General features: G+C 39.7%; 1 protein-coding gene across 2 annotated transcripts in view; it reads right to left on the bottom strand.

Moving 5' to 3' along the window:
- Positions 1-23,719, bottom strand: part of mtbp (MDM2 binding protein) — a 65,318-nt gene that overhangs the window by 12,918 nt on the left and 28,681 nt on the right. For both annotated transcript variants that reach the window (XM_052022998.1, XM_052022999.1), the window contains exons 13-20: positions 16,640-16,753; positions 14,953-15,117; positions 12,602-12,695; positions 7,010-7,168; positions 6,002-6,097; positions 4,769-5,044; positions 2,410-2,656; positions 658-771 (exon numbers count right to left, since the gene is read on the bottom strand). In XM_052022998.1, coding sequence (XP_051878958.1) covers positions 658-771; positions 2,410-2,656; positions 4,769-5,044; positions 6,002-6,097; positions 7,010-7,168; positions 12,602-12,695; positions 14,953-15,117; positions 16,640-16,753 — 1,265 coding nt within the window. The remainder of the gene's footprint in view (positions 1-657; positions 772-2,409; positions 2,657-4,768; positions 5,045-6,001; positions 6,098-7,009; positions 7,169-12,601; positions 12,696-14,952; positions 15,118-16,639; positions 16,754-23,719) is intronic.

The raw sequence follows: 23,719 nt of genomic DNA, 5'->3' as shown, positions 1-23,719 counted from the left end.
TATAATAGAGCTGCTTATGTCCATTGTAATCTATTTCCAAAATTTGGTCCCATTAAAGCCAATGGAACCAAACCTTAGAAGTGGGATGCAAAAACGTTATATTTATTTCCTGTGACCAAGGATGAACTTCTATCCCATTGATGTCTTACTTTGAGATCATTCACTTGTATTTTGGTTTTAGCATCTATTTCTATTCTATCAATTTTCCTCCTTCAGCTAAAACCTTTTTGTATCCTGAGTTACAAACTGCAGCAAGTGATTAAAGTGGCTTCATAGAACACACACCTGTGTTCAACTGTTAATAATAAGCATACAACTGGCAAACTGGCATTGCCAGTAAGACCTCTGGAGCTGTTAGACATACAATAAAATGAAACCAAGTGTGCATTCTGATCAATGGTGTTACAGCAAACATTATCACTAGTCAGAGGATTGCAAAGAATTAACAAAGGCACATTCCATCATTTGAAAGTGGAGATGCGATCACTTCATGACTGAAGAAAAATTAATTACTCTACAAATATCAAACAAAACCATTTTAAAATGTCAACGCATAGAGTGAGTGCTCCTTATAATAAAGGCAGATAGTTTTTTAAAAATATTGCAATAATAGTTACCTGGATGAAGGATTGGAATGTGGGACTACAGATAACCTACCTTGAGGTAAAACAAGGATATTTTAAATAGACGTTGACTGCAAGAAACAAAAGATGTATGGTTCTTTGAGATTCCATTATTCTCGAGGGTTTTTGCCACAACTTCTTTCAGCATCTAAGGACAAAAGTGAAAATTAAAAAAAATTACAATTTGCATTTCCATCCTATTCCTAAACGGTTCGGAGACAACGACAATTATAACAATTTCTAACTAATTTCAAAATACCTTTCTGAAAACTTCACGTATTTTATTTATACTGCTTAAGTGTGTAGCACTATTCAGAAAGGGAATTTAATATTTAATTACACAAGGCAACAAAGAGCAATAACTCTGAAATACTTAAGGATAATTTTCTTCAATAGATGTCAATATAACCTGACTAGAAGTTCAAGTGCAAATAGCACTCAATTCTGTAGTTCAGGTACAATTTTGTAGTTGTTTAGGCAGTGGTGATGGGAGAGGAATGTGTATGAGTGAATTTTAATGAGCTAGGGCAATTGAAAGGAAGTGTCCCAACAAAGAAATTAAAATTTCCTCAGCCATTTAGAGCCACAAAAAGAATTGACACGTGGCGATCATAACCGAAGGGGTAACCTGGTGTGAATGTGATTCTAAGAACAAGTGATGATGAAGCACTTGTTCCATAGATTCGCGAAGTTCAAGGGAGACGTCAGAGGGAGGTTTTTCACCCAGAGAGTGGTTGGTGCATGGAATGCACTGCCTGGGGTGGTGGTGGAGGCTGATATGTTGGTCAAGTTCAAGAGATTGTTAGATAAGCATATGGAGGAATTTAAGACAGAGGGATATGTGGGAGGAAGGGGTTAGATAGTCTTAGGAGTGGTTTGAAGGTCGGCACAACATGGTGGGCCGAAGGGCCTGTATTGTGCTGTATTGTTCTATGGTAAGCCCAGCTTTTAACCTGGAGTAAAGGACATAGCATCAGAATAAGGACTCAGTCATTAAGGATTGAGACAGAGATCATTTTTTTTTCACTCAAGGGTTTTGTAGATCTTTGAAATTTTCTGCCCGAGCTTTCAGTTGCTCAGTCATTGAGCAGGTTCAAGGGTAACATTGGTGAACCCTTGGGAACAAAAGGATTACATGGGAATGTGGACTTGAGATACAAGGTCAGCCCTGATACTGAATGATGCTGTATACTCCAGGAGCCTGAGGCCTGCTCCTGTTCTTCCACCACAAAATCTGCCTAAACCTCAACAATGGCCTGAAGATGTCAACATGCAAGTTCCATCAGGAGTACAAGGGACAATTACTGGGCAGCCCATCTCTAGAGTCATTCCTTCACAAATCCAAGTCTTTTTCCAAGCACAGCAGCTTGGACTATTCAGACTGATGACAATAGCAGGATGGGTAGTGGGGTGGGGACTCTCAAAACTTAACTTTCCTTTCTGTAACCTTTACCATTAATTGGCCAACTACCAATCCCAAGCAATCCTGCTGAAGCTTCCTGTGTATGTCGGTAAATAGGTCTATATAACATCCTCATTCTTTGACTAAATTAGTGAACTTCCATTGTAAAGCAATAAAAAGCGAGGAGTTCAGGTAGAAGTGAATGTCACCCTATCCACCTTACAACATAATACCAAAAATACACTACCAAGTTGTTAGAGATGTAAATAAGCCACTCTGTGTTTAGCAATTAAAATTCTAATAATTAGATATGTAAGCAAAGAACCAAATACATTTTTCTCCCATTTTGAAAGGGCACGATTAAATAACCTGATACACCCTTACCCTTTTGTGTTTCTGAGTTCGCTCAGTTCGCGACTCCTCTCGAATCACACTTCCATGGCCAGGTTTTGTAATTGCACTTGGAACCTGGCTGCTGGACTGCTTACTGGAAGCAGGAGCAGCAGCTACAAGCCTTTGTGAATGTCCCCGCAGAGCAGCTGCTGAATGATGTCTGCTATTTTCACCTCTCTGTGATGTGCGTGGCGAATTCTGGGATTTGAGATATTCCACACTTTTGGATTTCACCAGTCTGGGAGCAAGAAGTCAATGAATACTAGTTGTAATCAGGATAATTTGAATACATTGCACAATTCTGATCTCTTTCCATGGGTTTCATTTCATAAAGTACCATGCTCTGTATTTTGTTACTGCATATCTTACGTTTGTTATATCATAACCTGCAAAATCTGGTTCCATATTTCCAAATAATCATCAAGTCAAATAAAAAAATCTAATGCCAGCAATCAAATAAAAATAAATTCTGTAAAGGTATTGAAGATACAAGAGACTGCAGATGCTGAAATCTGGAGCAACAAACAATATGCTGGAGAAACTCAACAGGTAGAGTAGCATCTGGGGGAGGGGTGGGGGGGGGGGTGGTGGTCGGGTGGTGAGGATTTGTCAGCGTTTCAGTCCTGATGCAGGGTTTTGACCGGAATCATCGACAATTCCTTTCTCCTCACAGATGCTGCTCAACCCACTGAGTTCCTCTAGCAGATTGTTTGTGGCTGTGAAGGTACAGGGAGGCTACAGTCATCAGCTGTGCAGTTATGCTTTTTGAATCTGAATCTAACACTGCTTCTCAAGAATGCTGTAGGCTGCTTAACAGATTGCTAACAGAATTTCCATCTGAAGTTGTTTTAAAATCAGAAAGGTAGTTTCAGGTTGGAAGCTTTCTTGCTGTTCTTCATGTTAGTTACATATTATTTTCTACCTTGCAATGTATGGCGGAGAGATTGACCTTACTGCACAAAGACAAAATAACTACTATTCATAAGCAAGCTAAGGATGTATCTGCATTCATCACAGGATACAGCAGAAATGCAGAACTTAAAGTGAAATACATTTTGAACCTTATAGGCAGAGAATAGGACTAAGCCAAGAAATAATAGAATAGCCCAATATAGAAACTGAAGTGGATCTACAATAAAACAGAACACTGTATTTTCCAATTTCAGGTAATTCTTAGCACCTGTGCTCCCCCCTCTCTCCCCCTCCAATCCACCTTTGGTCCTCCCATGTTGTTGCCTTTCCCATACTACTGCTCCAGCACCCCCCGTCACCCATTTTCATCCCCTCCCCCTCCAGGTTCCATCCACCCACTACCCACACCTTTCACCCACTGGATCCCTCCCCCATCTGGTTCCATTGCCCTTCATCTGCCCCTTAATGGTTCCCATTATCACCTTCTCTGCTCATCAGATTCCAGCCCCGGTAGCCTTTGTGTCCTCACTTGTCAACCTCCAGCCTCTGTCTCCACTTATAGTCCTCTCCCCCACCTGCATCCATCTGCCCATCATCCTTCACCCCTCCTCTGTCCAACTATCATCTACTGGCCCCATTCTCACCCTTCACCTTCTCCTCTTTACACATGCTTTCCACTCTCAATCCCGATTCGGGGTCCCAACCCAAAACGTCGACCATTCCTTTCCCACCACAGATGCTGCTGTTCTAACTGCTGCTGCTCCACCACTGAGTTCCTCTGGCAGTTTGATTTTGCTCCAGATTTCAACATCTGCAGTCTCTTGAGTCTCCAAAAAAAGTTGTAGGATCTGTGTAAATGCATGCATGGCTCTTCTACTGATACAAGGATTGGTATGAGTATTTGATTCGCAACAGGGAGAAGAATATCAGAGCAGGATGGAGAGAAACCAAATAATAACAGCACGTACCAGACCTCGTTATGGTCTTACATGCATACAAATGGTATTGGAATATTACTGTCACATGTACTGAGGTACAGTGGAAAAACTTGTTTTGCATACCATTCATACACATCATTTCATTACCACAGTTCATTGAGGTAGTACAAGCGAAAACAATAACAAAATGCAGAAGAAAGTGTTACAATTACAGAGAAAGTGCAGTGCAGGCAGACAATAAGGTGCAAGGTCATAATCAGGTAGATTGTGAGGGCAATTGACATTACAAAAATGCTGTAAAGGCAAATCAAAAATCAGAAAATGATTGAACCACTGAGCAAGGCAGGCAAAAATATGTCCAGATGGAACTATTAATGTTTCAGGTATCACCCCTTGCAATTTCTGTGCCTCAAACATTAGCATTCTTCCTTTCATCACAGGTCTAGCCCGACTTGCTGAGCGTTTGCCACATGGCTTATGCATTCCTGTTTGCAAGTTACCTTTTGCTTGGATGGAGACAGTCCACCTTCCTAGATCTATGTTTCTGTCCACGTCCATCAGTACGTTTCTTCAGTATGGCACTTTGTAAAGCTTCTCCATCTGGTGCACTTCCAGGCTCTGACAGCACTGCTGGAGATGGCAGCGGGCTTAATCCGTAAACGACAGGACAGTGCTCCCTTGAGCACGTTGTGTTGGTTTCATAGCGGATAAGGCGAGACTGAAGCTTCCCAAATCCGATGTCTTTTTCAATTGCTCTGCTGTGGTCTAAGCAGTACCTGCATTGTTCATCCAATATTCATTACAAATTGAATCAAAAATTTAACAGGCCTGCCATCTCTTGTGCACACATGCAAAATGGTTGATCACATTAAATGGTGTCGACTAGAAACCAGATGGCTGAACTCCTTGAGTCTCTGGACAACATCCTGTGTGAAAGCATGCTTAGCCTTAAATACTGGGGGCAGACTGTAGCAGGGACCAAGGAAACTTAAGACTGATTACCATCCATTTTTTTTTTAGGAATCTATTAGATACCATTAAACATTGGCCATCACCACAATTCTATAACCAGAGGGGAGATGGTGATGGCAATTTAAATGAAACATGCACAAAGCATGGAGGATGTGTGGGAGTCTGCTGCAAGGGCAGCAGTAAGGCAGATCTGTGGCAAATGGTGAAAGCAACAACTTCAGGATCTAAATGATATATATGAAAGATTTTCTGAGGAGAGATCAGCCATATGGGCTGTTCTAATTTCTTCTGGTCTCACACTTTGGTTGCCATCAATTAATAAGCTTTTTACAAGATGCAGAGCACTCCCATATCTTCAACCATTTAGGGGTGGGAAAGGTGCCTTATAAATGCAGGCTCTTGTGTTGGTATTCATTTAGTTTCTTGCAGCTCCTTCAAGAAAATGTATAGAGCACATTACCATAAGATAACCATTTGGGAGCAGGAACATGCAGGTCAATTTCTATTGCTATGTGGTAAAAGGGAACCAGGCAGAGGATGATTAAAACACAGAGGCAGAGACTCAAGAAAAAGTAAATATAAAACTGATGCTAAAAAGTACACAATTTCTCTGGCATCGTTTACTTTTAGTTACCTCTCTGCTTTTTCATTTGCAGTTATAGCAAGCTATGGAGGGATCCATAAAACCAATGATAAAAACTTAAAGGACCTAGTAACTAATATGCTAAATTACTTTTGTGCTTTCATAACATTATACTTACTCTACTCCATGATAATGGCATTCAGTAGCCTTCTCAAAAGGTAGACCTTTCAGTTTCTGTATGGTCATCTCTGGGGTTAGTGCAAACTCATTTTCACTGAAATGGAAGAAGTTTTTTTTAAATGTTACAGCATTAAGATTTGTCACATAATATATTTCTCAAGAAGTTCTATAAAAATACTGAGCAGTACAAATGAAGTGCTGGAAAATGAATTTTATATTATATTCAAATGAACAAAAATTGGATTAAAAAATGCCATTATAAAAAGTTAGCTTGTCATTACCACAGTAAAATACCCTTTACTTCAAATGCAGCATTTTCCTCAGACTTTTTTTGCAATCCTAACAAGACTATAAAGTATTTTAGTGTGGTTGATAATTTTACAGTATGTGATCTTAAGCTCTAATAATTTTTCCTAAAAGGCCAGCTTTTCATGAATATTTGCGAAAATATTAGGTGGGCGGTTTACTAGTTAAATTGTTGACAGAGATAAAAATGAACACCTAAATATCTCCACTCATACTATCGTGCTACCCAGGGTGATGATGATACCACCCCACAGAAGCTAACAATGACACTGGTCTGGCCCTTGCACTTTATTTGTCTACCAGCACAGTACTTTCTCTGTAACTATATTCTGCATTCTGTTCTCCTTTTTACTACCTCAATGTACTTATGCATGGAATCATCTGTCTGGATGGCACATAAACAAAAGCTTTTCACTGTATCTCAGTACATGTGACCATAATTAAACCAATTACTAATTTTTTTGGTATTTTTAAACCCACCATTATTGACAGTGCTTTCTGTTGAAGAGCTAGTACTTGAAATAATAAACATTTTTCCCTGCTTCCTAGTTCAAATTGATGGAACTTTTTAAGCACAACTGTGGGTCTTTCTGCTCTCCTGAATCTCAGTCGGAGTTTTTCTTTATTTGTTTACACAGAATCCTTCGTATTTCTCCCCAAACCATCCCAACAATAAATAGGAAAAACAAGTTTGGCTTACCCTCTCTGTATTGCTAAAGGCTGGAGCTCAGCGATGGGTAAACCCTCAGGGGTAAAATACTTCAGCAGCTCCTTGGCATCAAGCTGAATTGGAAGTGCTCTTTGGCTTCCCTTGAGTCCCAGAAGAGTCTCAGATGAGCTTGCCAATATGGAACCAGCCCTGGATGCAAATACAAGGTCAGAAAGGAAACATTCCAGCAAAATGTCCTGCAAGCCCATAGCACCTTTATTTTGCCCAAAGTACTTCATAGTCGATGAAATGTACTGTAACTACTGTGTAATGTCAAAAATATAAATACTGTACCTTTCTGAAGGTGAAGCTCAAATCATTAGTAATTTCAATGTTACTTACTTGACACTCTGTTGGACTAACAATCATATCAACACCTTTCAGCTCACCTGTTAGCACTCTCCACTACGGTTTATCACATTACTAAACTGAAAGTGTAATGGAAAGCTGCAAAAATGAAGTGTTTATATTGCCTCTATTCAAATGTTGATCAAAAACTAAAATATAAGAGTCAAGTAACAGTAATAAACTGAACTGGAAAATATTGTAAACTGTGATATGATAGCGTTAATCTGTACCTGTATTTAGGAAAGATGAATTAATGTATCTGTTAAAGATACCAGCAGTCTTGGGGGTACAAAATATTTTTTTTGGCATCGCAAACTATGTTCCACTGAATTCCACTTCTGAAATTTGGTTCCATTTCAACTGATAAGATTAAATTTCAGAAAAGGAGTTCAATACTCACACTGTGATACATCACACATTCAGAGACTGCAGGTGCTAGAATCTGGAGCAACACACAACTGATTGTCGCAGGTTGTTTGTTGCTCTAGATTCCAGCATCTGCAGTCTCTTGTGTCTCCTATTTCCTACCTATTTCTAGAATTTCTGCTCACAGTTACTTCCTACATCTGCAGTTTCTAAAAACGTCTGGCAAGTTACCTTCATCTGTCTGTGTTATTGCCATATTAAATAAAACTTACTCTAATCGCCCTTTGGCTGGTACCCACTTGTAGTAACTTTTAAAATTGTTCATGTGGAGAATATTGCATGGGGTTAAACAAATAATATGGCAACTTAAAAATTGCAATGCTAGTTTAATCTGAAAGAATCAAATAAACCGCAGATACTGGAAATCTGAAATAAAAAATACAAAATGCTGGGTACACTCAGCAGATCAGGCAGTATCTGTGGAGAGAGAAACAGAGTTAATGTTTCAGCCTGATCACCCTTCATCAGATCTGAACAATGTGCTTCACTTAATATTGTCCCAGACTAGAGTTTAAACTTGTATTGGGCAGAATACAACTAATTTCCCTCATTTTCTATCTTGACACCTTTAAAGATCTAGCAAATGTTCCATGACAAATTTGGAAAAACCCAGCCTTTGACCTTTTATTTAAAAAAAGTGGTTAAAAGGTGCCAGATATTTGTATTTTTTCTCAATTTCAACTAAATAACATAGAAATGTCGGGTGTACTATGTGCACTAAGGCAAAGAGGCCAAGAATCAAGAAATGAAAGAGTTACTGAATTTATTCATGCACAAAGTAATAATTTTGTACAGTGTAAAATGAGGTCAATGTTGCTGTCTGTATGCATCACTTACTGTGTCCTTACATAAATTAATTAGCTATATTTAATCTTGAGATTAACGCACTGTTTGAAAATAAAGATTGTCCTCACACGGAAACCTAGCTGTTCTATCCATTGGAATTGCCAAATCTACTGTTCACAAACACGATCATTTCATAGGTGCCCAAAAAGCAGTTGATATCTTAATATATTACACTTCTAGATTTAAAATCATAACACACTAATAAGCAAGTCAAACAAGTTTCACTCTCTGCCATTGTCTAAATTTCCATCTCTCCTCCACTTCTAAATATTTCGCATGTGTCCATATGGAGGTATTGGGATACTACTCTATCTAAAATTACACTCCATTTAAACATCTTCAAACAATCCTTTAACCGCAATAATGGATTACAATCAGTCTAAGTACAAGCCTGCAGAATTCATATCCAGAAGTTGTCAATCCTATTCTATTTGCACGTGACAGAATTTGTGTTCCATGATGATTTGTTTTTACAGTTGCCTCCATATTACCAAATGCATTATGTTCATGTAACATGAATAATTAGCTCCACTACAACAAAACCCAATGTGCATATCCAGGAATAAGGCTTTTATTTACAATCAAACAGGTGTCCTCACAACAGACATGTTATGAGTGACAGCAAGGAATAAACTGGAGGATGCTCTCAATACTTTACCCTACTGTTTTCCCTCTTTCTTTGTATGACACCTGTATGTACAGTAACATTATCTGTGGAGGCGATATTATCTATCAAACAGCACCCTAGTGACTGAAGGGTAATCCACCTCTGCAATTTCATGTGGTCAAGACTTAAGGAGTGTCCATTTTGGGATTTTTCAAACCACATTGCTACCCGAGGCCTTTGGAGCACAGGCAAGCACCATGTTACAAGGGAAATATTGTGTTCCTAGAATACAGTCCATATCACAATTTTCCATAACATGAAGCTGCATCATCTGCATACGTTGAGAAATGCAAGTTGAAAAAAAATTGTTAATTTTTTTTCAACATAAGTTCCAGGAGAGTGAATTTTATTCTGTATATCAAATTTTTGGGCAGTAGAACATTGAACAGCACAGCACAGGAACAGGCCCTTCTGTCCAGGATGTTGTGCTGAACTAATTAAAATAGTAATCAAATGCCCAACTAAGCTAACTCCTTCTACCTACACAATGTCTATATCCCTCCATTTCCTGCACATTCATGTGCCTATCTAAAAGCCTTTTGAACACCTCTATCATATTTGCCTCCACTGCCACCTCTGGCAGCGCATTCCAGGCACCTACCACTCTCTATGTTAAAAAACTTGCCCCGCACATCTCCTTTAAACTTACCACCTCTCACCTTAAATGCATGCCCTCTGGTATTAGATATTTCAACATACTGGTTGTCTACTCTGTCTATGCCTCTCATAATCTTATAAACTTCTGTCAGATCTCCCCTCAGCCTCTGCCACTCCAAAGAAACAACCCAAGTTTGTCCAACCTCTCCTTATAGCACATGCCTTCTAATCAAGGCAACATCCTGGTAAACCTCTTCTGCACCCTCTCCAAAGCCTCCACATCCTTCCTATAATGGGGCAACCAGAATTGAATGAAATACTCCAGATGCAGCCTAACTAGAGTTTTATAAAGCTGCAACATAACTTCCTGACTCTTGAACTCAATTCCTTGACTAATAAAGGCAAGCATGCCATATGCCTTCTTTACTGCCCTATCAACCCCTGTAGCTACTTTCAGGGAGCTATGGACTTGTACCCCAATATCACTCTGCACATCAACATTGTTAAGGGTCTTGCCATTAACTGTGTGCTGTCCCTTTACATTTACTTTCCCAAAATGCAACACTTCACATTTGGCCGGGTTAAACTCCATCTGCCATCTCTCCGCCCACATCTGCAACTGGCCTATGTCCTTTGGCAATCTGCTATGCTATCCACAACATCACCAATCTTAGTATCGTCTGCAACCTTACGAACACACCCATCTACGTTTTCGTCCAGGTCATCTATATACACCACAAACAGCAGAGATCCCAGTACTGATCTCTGTGGAACACCACTAGTCATAGACCTCCAGCCAGAATAAGTCCCATCGACCATTACCCTCTGTCTTCTATGGGCAAGCCAATTCTGAATCCAAATGGCCAAGAGTGATTTGTGAATTCTGTAAGGGCAAATTTCCATTACCCAAAAGGACATAACGTGGGGGTCACTTGTAATTGTCAAAAATCATGTTTCTGTGCAGTCTGTCTCTATGACAATTCATAGAGTCAGACTGCACAGAAACAGGCCCTTTGGCCTACCAAGTCTGTGCTGATCATCAGTCACCCATTTATATTAATCCTACATTAATTCCATTTTATTCTCCCCACATTCTCATCAATTTCCCTCAGATTCTACCACTCACCCACACACTGGGGCAATTTTACAGAAGCCACTGTCTTTGGGATGTGGGAGGAAACCGAAGCACCGGGGGGAAACCCACGTGGTCATAGGGAGAATGTGCAAACTCCACACCAAGGTCCAGTGGTGCAGCTAGTAGAGCCACTACTTCACAGCACCCAAAGTCTAGACTGCACCTGGCTCTCCAGTGCTGTGAAGAAGTGGCTCTACTAGCTGCACCACTGTGCCATCCTAAATATAATAAAAATAAAAGTTCACAGGACAGTGAGGCTAACAGATATAAACCAGCATTTTACTGGAAAGTCTGATTCAATGCCCTGAAGACAAGGAAGGATGGTTTGGGACTACTGTGACCTTTCACACAATTGTCACCTTTGCAAAACCCTAATCACTACCTCAGTATAGCAACACTGTGACCACTTTGCACTACAACGGACTATGTTTTTTTTGTTCTAATTATGTTCTTTCCTGTAAAAATTGTGTATAATACTGCAGGCAAGTTTTTTCATTGCACCTGTGCATACACATACTTGTGCATACAACTATAAGCTCAACTTTGACTTTGAACTCAGCAGTTGCCTCTGCCAAGTTTGGCTGGTAGATTCTGATCTTGTGAGAGGGGTTCAGTTTGGCCAAAACAAAGAAGAGCTTTCAAACCAAAGAAAGTCAGAAAAGGAGCAAAGGCAGTTACAAAACAAACATTTGGGAAACAAATACCACATGAAAACAAGCTATAACATGGAGATATACAAATAAATCATGATTCCTCCCTACGTTTATCTGATGAGAAAAACAACAACATGCAACTTCATGGAACCACATCTTGCCACAAGCTTCCTTGCCCTTTCTTTGGAAAGAATGAAAATATTCTAGTGCAAAAGTATTCACAACAGATGCTATTGTTACATCCCTTGGTTACACTATTGTACAAATGTGTAGTGGGAATCAACTCATGGAAAAGGCCACTAAGAGAGCAACTGATTACGTATCTCTGTTAATGACTTGATGAAGGCAGCAGCATGTTAGGTATTTGGAATGAGCTGTCAGAAATAGTGGTTGAGGTGGGCACATTAGCAACATTTAAAAAGCCATCTAGATAAGTACATGGATAGGAGAGGTTTAGAGGGCTATGGGCCATACGCGGACAGATGGGACTAGCTCCTTGGGCAACACAGTCGGCGTGGACGAGTTAGGCCGAAGGGCCTGTTTCCATGCTGTAAGAATCTATGACTCTATGACAAGACACTTACTGCAGACTCAAGTCCGTAACAGGATGTAATAACCGAAGTTCAGCAAATACAAGTATAACATTTGTTTGCCTATTGTATAATCTTTAGGTGCAATCTCCAATCAGTTGCTGAATTCGGATTTAAATTGGGCAGGAAATGTTTTCTATTATCTTTAGTGACAGATTGTTTCATAAAAACAGTTATAACTGGAAATGCTAGAATTAGCCAAAAAACTGAATTATTAGAGGAAACTAGGCAGTTGAGATGCACATCTTCCTGTTTTCAATGGAAAATCTAAAGTTTTGTGTGTCTCAGATTGGTGATAAAAATATTATAAACATATCTCACCTGCTCTTCTGTCTGATCCGCTCAAGGTTTTCATAGTTTTGAAGAACACTTCTCTCAGGCCACTGTGAGGGGCTTAGGTTTGGGATATCACTTTCTAGATGGAAGATCAAAATGAATATTCACATAATCTAGATTATTCTAACAGAACCAGGTGTATATGTTGTGCTTAATGGGGAGGGAACAGGAGTGGAGAAGTACTTTATGATCCCAATATACTCCTTGTTAATTCACAAGAAAATAAGGTTTGGGAGGAATCTATGATTTAAAAGAGTCATTTTATCACAGGCTAAGTTGTCATTAGTCCAAAATGTTAACTATTTCCTGCCTGACTACATGTGTGTTTCATAGTATTTTCTGATTTTACTTTGACAGTGATTCACTAAAATATGTTTCCTGTAAAGTTAGATTGTTCTATTGGTATGACTCCCAAAGTGACTCCACAGTAACTAACAGGCAGCAAATTCAAAACAGCCTGAATGGAATACATCCAATAAGAGTAAAGTGGGGAAAAGGTAAGCAACACTTTCTTTCAAATAAATAAACGACTGAAAAGATTATTTCAAAATCCTTGCCCTCAACCATAACTCTCCACAACCTCACTCTACAATTTGCCACCTTAAATGGAAGAGTCTTTATTAGACTTGATACTGGATAAAATTTTGACATGCTATAGCTTTTCTCTTCCTCTTATTCCCCATTCCAAGTAATAAGTCTACTAATTTCATTTTGAAAAAGCTATCAAGTACCATAATTACCTAAAAGTCATAAATGAATTAAATATACTTGGTGAAACACACTACCAAATTTAACCAAACTATAAATATATATAATAATTAGTGTTTTGTTTTCCATCAGTCAAACCATTTGTTGCAAATTAAAACTGTTAGCTTTCTTTTAATAGTTCATTAATTTTAAGTTCTGCAAATTAGAAAATTTATCCATCAAATGCCCTAAAAATTTACTTTCATAAGGGAACAAAAATGTTTTGTTAAGATAAGATATCTTTATTAGTCACACGTACATCAAAACACACAGCGAAATGCATCTTTTGCGTAGAGTGTTCTAGGGGCAGCCCGCAAGTGTCGCCACGCTTCTGGCACCAACATAGCATGCCCACAACTTCCTAACCCGTACATCTTTGCAATGTGGGAGGAACCCTAAGCACCTGGAGGAAACCCACGCAGACACGGGGAGAACATACAAACTCCTTACAGACAGCGGCCAGAATTGAATCCAGGTCGCTGGCGCTGTAATAGCATTACGCTAACCACTTTACTACCATGCCTGCAGTACAGGGATTTGGAAGTGTGATAGGGGAAGATAACCATTAGGATTGAAGTAGTAGGTTTTGATCCTTTAGGTGGGAGGGGAGACAAGTGAAGGCTCAAAGAATTTTTAGCAAATGATCTGTAGTAGTTTTCCTGAAATATGCAAATAATGCTCAGTAAGAAGGGTTGCAAAGTCATGAATGTTTGAAGAAATGGAGGGTGCAAGCTGAGATGCAAGTCAAGAGAACATTGTATAGTCGATATGGGACAGGGCAATGGAGAGATTTCCAGTTGTGGGCAAAGATATTGAAATGACGTTCAACCACAAATCTGTTTAATCTTTCTCTGAATTATAAGGAAAAGCTTATATTTACTACTTCTGTTTTACTATATTTATTTTTACACAGTTACTAATTAAAAGGTGAGAGGCAAGAATGTGCAATGTCTCAGCCTGTTGAGAATTCAATGAGAAATAGTAATACTTAATAAAAATTGGCAGTAAGACACAATTCAGGCACAACAAAGATCAAATGTACAAACATTGTACCACCAAACAAGGACAGCTTCTATCCCACTGTTATCAGCGTTTTGAACAGACCTTTCATACATAATGATGAATTCTTAATCTTCCAGTCTACCTCGGGCCCTTGTATTTTATTTGTTTACCTGTAGTGCACTCTACTTGTAGCTGCAACACTATATTCTGCATTCTGTTTTCCTTGTTAGTACCTCCATGTACTTATGATTGCCTTTGGTCTAAGTATCTGGATAGCACATAAACAAAAGTTTTTCTACTCTATCTTGGTGCAGCGACAATAATAAACCAATTTTAAAAAAAGTTAATTCCTACCGTATCAAATTACTTGCAGGGAAATTCTGAAGAAACAAATTGTCCATACTTTTACTTGACCTTTTAAGCTGTCATTTAATAGTATCACGGGCACGTGAATATTTTTGGAATGAGCAAAGGGCAATTCTCTTTGAATAGATTAACATTTCTGCTCTTCTGTTCCTCCAAAGCAATCCCCCCAGCCCCCACGAGCCCACCAGCCGCCAGGTTAACTTCCATACAATGTGCCTTACCAGTGAGTTTAACTGCTTCCTGTTGGTTTTGACATATGCTGCCTGAATTAGCACTCAGCAGGTTGCTGCCAAACTGCCTAAAATACTGTTCTCTTGCTAATGTTAACAATGCCTTCAGCTCATTGACTGGAATGGATGAATATTTTTGATTTATCTGCTTTCTTTCTGTGAAAATAATACAAAGCAAAAGGCAATTATGAGACAAGGCAAAAAGGCACATCTTTGTTTAATCAATGCATTTTCAATTCACAATTAGAATTTACCAGTAGGGAGCAAATTTTCCCTTGTTTTGGCTTGGAGCTGGTGTAATTATTTAACATACATTCAAAAATCATGGTAAAATTTAACCACCATATTCCATGATTGATTGGAGAATTTTAGAGATTATACTGCAAATCCAAATTCAAGGAGTATAACATTTTGGTGGTACTGTAGTTTATAAATTAAACTGTACCACTAGCAGTAGCTTCATAATGTTTGACTGCATTGCAATAAACTATGCAGAAACATGGAGTAAAGCCAAAGCTATGACAATCTGGCTAACATCAAAATATTACACGTAACTTCTGATGGCACATGGAATCCTGGTATTCTAATGAATTACATGTTATCCAACCTCTTGACGATACAAAACCAGAGTCTATATTTTGATTGCTTTTGGTTTGTAATAGAGGCTAAAATGCAAATGGCACAGTAGTCTACTAAAAATGAAGGCATTTTTGTTTCCAGAATGAACGCTCTATCCTCGTACACAGGCTGTGTATGAGACAGTGAGATTCCTGTCAGTTCTCGTTCATGGCGTGTCTCCTCAATTCAAGGGCAATTAAGGGATGGACCATAAATGTCAGCATTGCTGGCAATGTCCACACCCCTGTGAATGAATTAAGGGCACAGAGCACCTGTACTCAAGAGCACTTGTACAATGGGGAAGCCTGCAAATTCTCATGTTTAATCTGTCTGCCTGTCTCGATCAAAGGGGAATGGAATGAAATCTCTCCCAGTTTCTCAGCAACTTTCCTAATGCAACAGCAAACTCCAAGCTGTAAAAACTTTATAAATCACTGAGTAGGCCTCAGCTGCAGTTCAGTTCTTGGGGAACATTCCAGGGTTTGGAGACAAGATTTACTACACTGGAACCAGGGGTGAGGGACTTCAGTTACATGGAGAGACTGCAGAAGCTGGGGTTGCTCTCCTCATACCAGATAAAGGTAAGGGGAGATTTAACAGAGAGGTTCCAAATTCGGAGACTTCTGTAAAGTAAATGATGATAATTTATTGCTCGTGGCAGTAGGGCCAGTGACCAGAGGGCAATGTAAATTGAAGGGCAAAAGAACCAGAAGAGAATGATTTGTTTTTAAAATTGCAGTAAGTTGCAATCTGGAACATGCTGCCATAGAAGGTGGTGGAAGCAGATGCATCAGGGACTTGTAAAAGGGGACTGGATAAATACTTGAGAAAAAAAGTGGGAGTGGGGGCTGTGGGGGTCAACTAGGATTCACTGGAGAGCAGGATTGATTGAAGAGGTCTTTCAAGGAGCTGGCACAAGCATGGCGATTTGAATGGCCCCCTGCTGGCTGCACGATTCACCCAACCTAGCCATGACTGATGATCGGGAATGCACACATTATTGTTTGCTGGATGATCGGAAGGTTCAGAGATCCACTGTACAATATACTGTAAGACTTACTCAGAAATTCTTTCAAAGCAAGTGTTTGAATTTGAGCTAGCTTCTTCTCTCTGTTCACAAACTCTTCACCAGTCAGGTAAGGCATTGCCCCGAGAAGCTGTTCAGCATCACACCCTGTATTTTAGAACATAGTTCAGTGAATGTAGCAGCTGCCAGAAACACATTCTATCTCCATAAGATTATCACATGCTCACATAATGTTCCATTGATTAGCACACGTAACCAATTGAGGATTACAGTAGAACTTTATAAAGGACCCCAAAAATAAATTATGAATTTATTCTTAATTGCGAAGAGCTTGATGAATTTACCACATATTTTTGAAACTTTGTTCAAAAGATAGAAATATTAAAATTTGCAAAGGAATAAGTTAATGTGTTAATAATTTTCTATCTCAGAGTTCAAAATAATTCTATTTGCTTTGAAAAATTAATAGTATCATTGTTGACCCTCTAAAAGCAGAAACTGATTTTTGGCTATGCTCTCTCCACTGCCAGCAGACTGCACTGGCAGCAGGCACTTGGGCAGCAAGGACATGGGAACACCCGCATCGCCAGATTCCTCTCAAAGTCACAAAGCACCCCGATTAGGAAACATCCCCATTCCCTTCATTAGTGCTAGGTCAAAATTCTGCAACCTTCTACCTTCACCATACAGAATGGAGCAGTTCAAGAAAGGGATCAGCAATGTGCCAGTAATGACTATATCCAAAAATTAATTAACCAAAGCTCAGATAATGGTACAAAAATTATAAATGAATAAACTATTTTTTAAAGTACAGTTAAACTACACCGCATGCCTATCTCAAATGGATCTAAAAGTCACAGAAACCACAGTACCAAATAGAGTTACACAGCACAGAAAAAGGCCTTCTGGCCTAACTCATCCATACCGACCAAGATGCCAATCTAAGCTAGTCCCATTTGCCTGTGTTTGGCCCATATCCCTCTAAATCTTTCCTAACCATGTTCCTGTCCAAATGCCTTTTAAATGTTGTAATTATACCTTACCTACCTCTACCTCTGGCAGCTCGTTCCCATCACTCTGTGTGGAAAAATCTGCCCCTCAGATCTCCTTTAACTCTTTCCTCTCTCACTTTAAACTTATGCCCTCTAGTTTTAGACTCCCCTACCTCGGGAAAAAGTCTGTGACCAACCACCTTACCTATGCTCGTCATAATTTTCTGAACCTCTATAAGGTCACCCTTCGCCTACCCAGTCTCTTATTTCTTTTTCTTATTTCAGTCTCTTGACAGAGCGCCTAGTAACATGGTGTCATGACAACAACTTTTCCCTCAATGTCAACAAAAGAGCTGGTCATTGACTTCAGAAGGGGGGCAGTGCACTTGCTCCTGTTTACATCAATGGTGCTGAGGTCAAGAGGGTTGAGAGTTTCAAGTTCCAAGAAGTGAACATGACCAATAGTCTGTCCTGGTCCAACCACATTGACGCCATGGCCAAAAAAGCCACCAGCACCTCTACTTCCTCAGGATGCTAAAGAAATTTGGCATGTCCCCTTTGATCCTCACTAATTTTTATTGATGTACCATAGAAAGCATCCTATCTGGATGCATCATGGCTTGGTATGGCAACCGCTCTGCCCATGACTGCAAGAAACTGCAAAGAGTTTGGACACAGCTCAGAACATCATGGAAACCAGCCTTCCCTCTATAGACTTTGTCTACACTTCTTGCTGTCTTGGTAAAGCAGCCAACATAATCAAAGATCCCTCACACCCCGGACATTCTCTCTGCTTTCTGCTTCCTGCTCCCCCCACCCCCACCCCCCCCCCCAATCAGACAGAAGCTGCAAAAGCCTGAAAGCACGTACCACCAGGCTCAAGGACAGTTTCTATCCCATTGTTATAAGACTATTGAATGGTCCCCTAGTACAATAGGCTAGACTCTTGACCTCACAATCTATCTCATTGTGACCATAACACTTTATTCTGCACTCTTGTTGTTTTTACCTTGTATTACCTTAATGCACACTAATTGATCTGTATGAACAGTATGCAAGACCAGTTTTTCCACTGTACCTTGGTACATATGACAATAATAAACAAATTTACCAACTTAACAAGCCCTCCATTCCTGGCAACATCCCTGTGAATCTTTCCTATACCCTTTTAGCTTAAATCACATCCTTTCTATAGTATGGTGACCAGAACTACACACAATACTCCAAGAGCAGCCTCACCAACACTTTGTACAACTGTAACTTGGCGTCCCAATTCCTTTACTCAATGCCCTGACCGATGAAGGCAAGCATGCCAAATGCCTTCTTCACCACACTCTCTGTCACCACTTTGCCTATACCTTGTATACACCTCCTTCTTTTTACTAACCAGAGCCTCAATATCCCTCATTAACCAGGGTTCCCTAATTCTGCCAGCTTTGTCCTTCACTCCAACAGGAACATGTTTGCCCTGAACACTCCTCATCTCACTTTTAAAACCCTCCCACTTGCCAGTTGTCTCTTTACCTGCTAACAGCCTTTCCCAATCAATCTTTGCAAGTTCCATCAAAATTAGCCTTGCTCTAATTTAGGACTTTAACTTGTGGACTGTTCCTATCTTTTTTCATAATTACTTTAAAACTAATAGAATTATGGTGACTGGTCCCAAAGTACTCCTCCACTGACACACCAGCCACTTGCCCAGCCTCATTTCCCAAGAGAAGGTTGAGTGCTGCCACCTCTCTAGTAGGCCAATGACATATCGCTTGAAGAAACTTTGTTGGATACACTTAGCAAATTCTCCCCCATCTAACCACCCGCCTAACATAATAAATTTCATTTTGTGGATAGATCTGTTTGGGGCACCAAGTTCCTTCAGGACATCTACAAGAGTGCAGATATACCATGCTAGTATATGATGTTAAACTCATTGCACTAGTTCATGTTTTGGGGAAACACAAATTAGCTGAAGATTTTGTGCTGCCAAAGATGAAATTTCACAACCTCCTTCCTCATCTCATTGAACTCTCTTTCTTATTGTGTTACTCTGCAAAGCTGTGTCGCACCCAGAAGCTGAACTAACCACCTGCTAAACCAAGCCCTGATTCACCAGGATGTGGGCAATTTGCAAACTCCCCATCGGCAAAATAGAAGAACTTTCTCACTTCTTGTGAAATTGCTCCCAGCAGGTTTTAACTAATACTACAACACACTAAAGACACTGGTATGCTGAAATAACACAGAATTTACTTGGAATACTCAGCTCAAGCAACCTCTGAGGAAAGAAGGCATTTCTCAGATGTTATACAATCTGCTGAGCATTTCGGGTAATTTCTAATAAATAGTGTTGTGTGAATTTCAGATTGAAGGATGTTACATGATCTTAAAGATACGAACTCAATGGCTCCTAGGCTGCATACAGCAGCATACTGCAGCATACTGTTTAATTGGAGTAGCACCTGGAGACATGGATTACTGATGAGAACTGAAATCTCAGCACAACAGGTGGGGAATTTAAATTCAAATAATTAAATAAACCTCAAATTAAATGAAAACTAACCTCAGGAAAGGTGACTGCGAAACTGGATTGTCTTAAAAATCCCTATAGTTCTGTAATATCTTTCAGGGAATTAGGGATGGAGGGTACGTGTTGCTCCAGTCAACAATGTCTACATCCTGTGTACAATAAAACTTCTGTAACTAAGTTCTCCTCCAACCATTCAATTTGTTTCAATAGTATCAAATATTGTTCCTAGTAGTGGACAGTATCTGGATAACTAAAATTGATCCTATGGCCCTGGAAAAGCCAGAGGGAAGAATTCAATTTTTAATTTGTCCATAAATGTAAATGATGGTGTGGCAGGTGAGGTGAATGGAGTGTGTTAGCTGCAATGAGTTGTGCAATCAACTAGCCCTTAAGGTACTGCTTGGACACTCAATGTGAGATAAACACTACTGGTTGATAGGTATCTGAGTAGCCAGGGCATCAAAGGTTATGGTGAGAAGGCGGGGGAGTGGGGCTAAATGGGAGAATGGATCAGCTCATGATAGAATGGCGGAGCAGATTCGATGGGCCGAATAGCTGACTGCTGCTCCTTTGTCTTATGGTCTTTTATGTCAGTAATAGTCAGAGCCTTCAGGAATTAACAACCATTCAGGAATTGTGCAGAATTAAAAGGAGAGCGAAAAAAAAAGATCAGTGATTTTACAAACATGTTATCTGTAATCCATTGTAGGGTAAAAGCTGACAAGTTATGTTTTGCTAAATCAGAGAAGGCTCCTGTACTCATGTCACTGATTCTGTAACCATTCTTTTAAATACTGTCAGGTTACCTAATGAGTCAGCACTGTATAAATCCAATAATTACAGTCTTCTCAGCAGCCTTGTACATGCATCATTGGACATTTTGTTAGCTTGGCAGCATGCCAGGCAACTATTAACTCACAACTCTATTATAATCCAATCATGCTCACATACAGATGTAAATACCTTATAAACTCAGACTGTATTCTATAAATGAAAATCAAAAGCATGAACTAACAGGCTTAGAAAAAGTGCCAGCTTGTGACATGCCAGTCAGTCAATATTGTACACATATGCAAAATAAATTGGAAATGATGTATGAAGCAGACTAATGCTGCATTAGAAAAACTTTAACAAAGTGCAAGAGCAAAATGTCAATTTCTTCTTCAAATTTGCTCCAAATAGATTAATATAGAGGTAATAATCCAATACATGTTTCAAAACGCAATTTTATATTCTGGAGTTAATTCAATAATACATGCATGAAGTTGAGAACTTTAATCCATTTTGGAACCAATTCAATTTCTTTATAAATCAGCCATAAAAAGATTATCCCATTCTCGTACAATGTTTATAGTGATGTAAAATTTGGGTTAGATTTGTACAACGTGCGGTTAAAGAGGGGTAAAGATACAAAAAAGTTGAAAGACCTTTGGCAAGGATCAAGCCATTTAATAGGTTAGGATATTGATTCAAATTTTCAATTCATGATCTCAATGAGAATCTTTCTTCGATAATATGTTTTAGCTTCAAAACGACACAAGCCAGCTGAAGGACACTGGCATGGGTCTTCAAATATAATTATATGATTCCTCTTTCTGTTTATGCATGGGGAAATGAAAAGAACAAAACATGATATTCTCTATGAAGAGAAAGGTTTATTTTCTATCTTGTATCATTTGCTATAGCTATATAGAGCCAAATACATTACAAAAGAAGCCATTTAGTTTAATTTGCCTGATACTACCATCATATAACATTCAATTGATTCCTGCCAGTATAGATTTTGATGGGCATCATATTCATGATGAATTAGGAAGAACTGCTGTTTACATTCTACTTCAAAACCTACATTTCGAAAGTAGCTCTATGACTGCAAATTACTCATGACCAGGGAACATGAAGGGTTTGTCACAGGAGCAAAGACAAAGTACATGCAAGACTTTTTTCTGTCAGTTCCCATTAAAGCCAATAGAGTCATGCAGCATGGAAACAGGCTCTTCAGCCCACATCTGTCCATGCTGACCATCAAGCACTCACCTATACTGTCTATTTTATTCTCTCCCATTTTCATCAATTCTCTCTAGATTCCACCCCTCACCCACATATCTTTGGAATGAGGGAGGAAGCCAGAGCATCCAGAGGAAACCCACATGGTCACAGGGAGAACGTGCAAATTCTACACAGATAGCACCAGAGGTCAAGATTGAACAAGCCGCAGCTCCACTAGCTGCTTCATTGTGCTGCCCCAAAGTTATGGAGCACTAACACGATGGAGATTTGTATTTTCTATGCACAATCGAGATTGAAGAATAAATCTATCGGGATCAGGAACTGTCAGTGCAAATGGACATTTGATCAGTGGAACAGTAATCTAAACAAAAAAATGCAGATGCTGGAAATACAAAGTGGGCGGCACGGTAGCGCAGCAGCTAGTGTGACGCTATTACAGCGCCAGCGATCGGTGTTCGATTCCCGTCGCTGTCTGTAAGGAGTTTGTACATTCTCCCGTGTCTGTGTGAGTTTCCTCCGGGTGCTCCGGTTTCCTCCCACATTCTAAAGACGTACGGGTAGGTTAATTTGGGGTTTAAAATGGGCGGCGCGGACTCGTTGGGCTGAAAGGGCCTGTTACCACGCTGTAAATAAAACTTAAAAATTAAAAAAAAGGAAATACTCAACAGACCAGGCAGCATCAGTGGGAGAGACACAGTCAACATTTCATATCAAGGACCCTTCAGCAGAAGCAGAAAAGTGAGAAAACTAGCATGTTTTAATTTGCAGAAAAAGGGAGGAGTGGAGAGAACAGAGGGAACGTCTGTGATAGTGTCAAACTGACAATTACACTAAGTCCTTATTATTTGCTGACTTACTACCTGTGGATCCACATACTCGCAAGGTCAGCTGTGCATTGCTGGGATCGTTAACAGTGTCTGTCTCCAGAGCCCTCCCCTGTGACGTCAGGTGAATCCTGTGTACCATGAAATGGGCTGCATTTGATGTTTAGTGATGGCAAGTTGTGAACTATCAATGGTCGGTGTGGAGCCAGGGTCACGAATGTGGTTAGGTCTGTAGTCGTAGATGGGGTCTGGAGTACTGGTAGGACAAGCAGAAACTTTCATAGAAGTTGTTATATCCAGGGAGGAACTGATTGCTGTACGTCATTGAAGTCTTAGGTCATTGTCAACAAACATTGGTGGTATCCATGTTCTCGTTAACAATGGGAAGTTCATAGTTCTATCCCTCGCAAATAATGACTTAGTGCACATGGTTCAATTTGTTTTTGTATCATTTTGTTCTAACTGCCAGTTTTTAAAAAGGTAACTGTTTCCTTGTCTGCGCTCTATTACAGACATTCCCCTGTACTCTCCATCTTCCCCTCTCCACAACTTAAAACATACTTGTCATCCCACTTTTCCAGTTCTGATGAAGGGTCTCAATCTGAAACATCGTCTCTGTTGCTCTCCCCACAGATGCTGCCTGATCTGCTGGGTGCATCCATCATTCTCTGCTTGTCTAGAGAAACAGTCTGCTAAGTTCAGCCCCGCAGAAGACGGGCAGATCTCTTACACCAACCAACATGCAAGGCCAGGAACTGGATAT

Source organism: Pristis pectinata, chromosome 9, assembly GCF_009764475.1.
Source record: "Pristis pectinata isolate sPriPec2 chromosome 9, sPriPec2.1.pri, whole genome shotgun sequence".
NCBI lineage: Eukaryota > Metazoa > Chordata > Chondrichthyes > Rhinopristiformes > Pristidae > Pristis > Pristis pectinata.
This window is presented reverse-complemented; position numbering and strand designations above follow the sequence as displayed.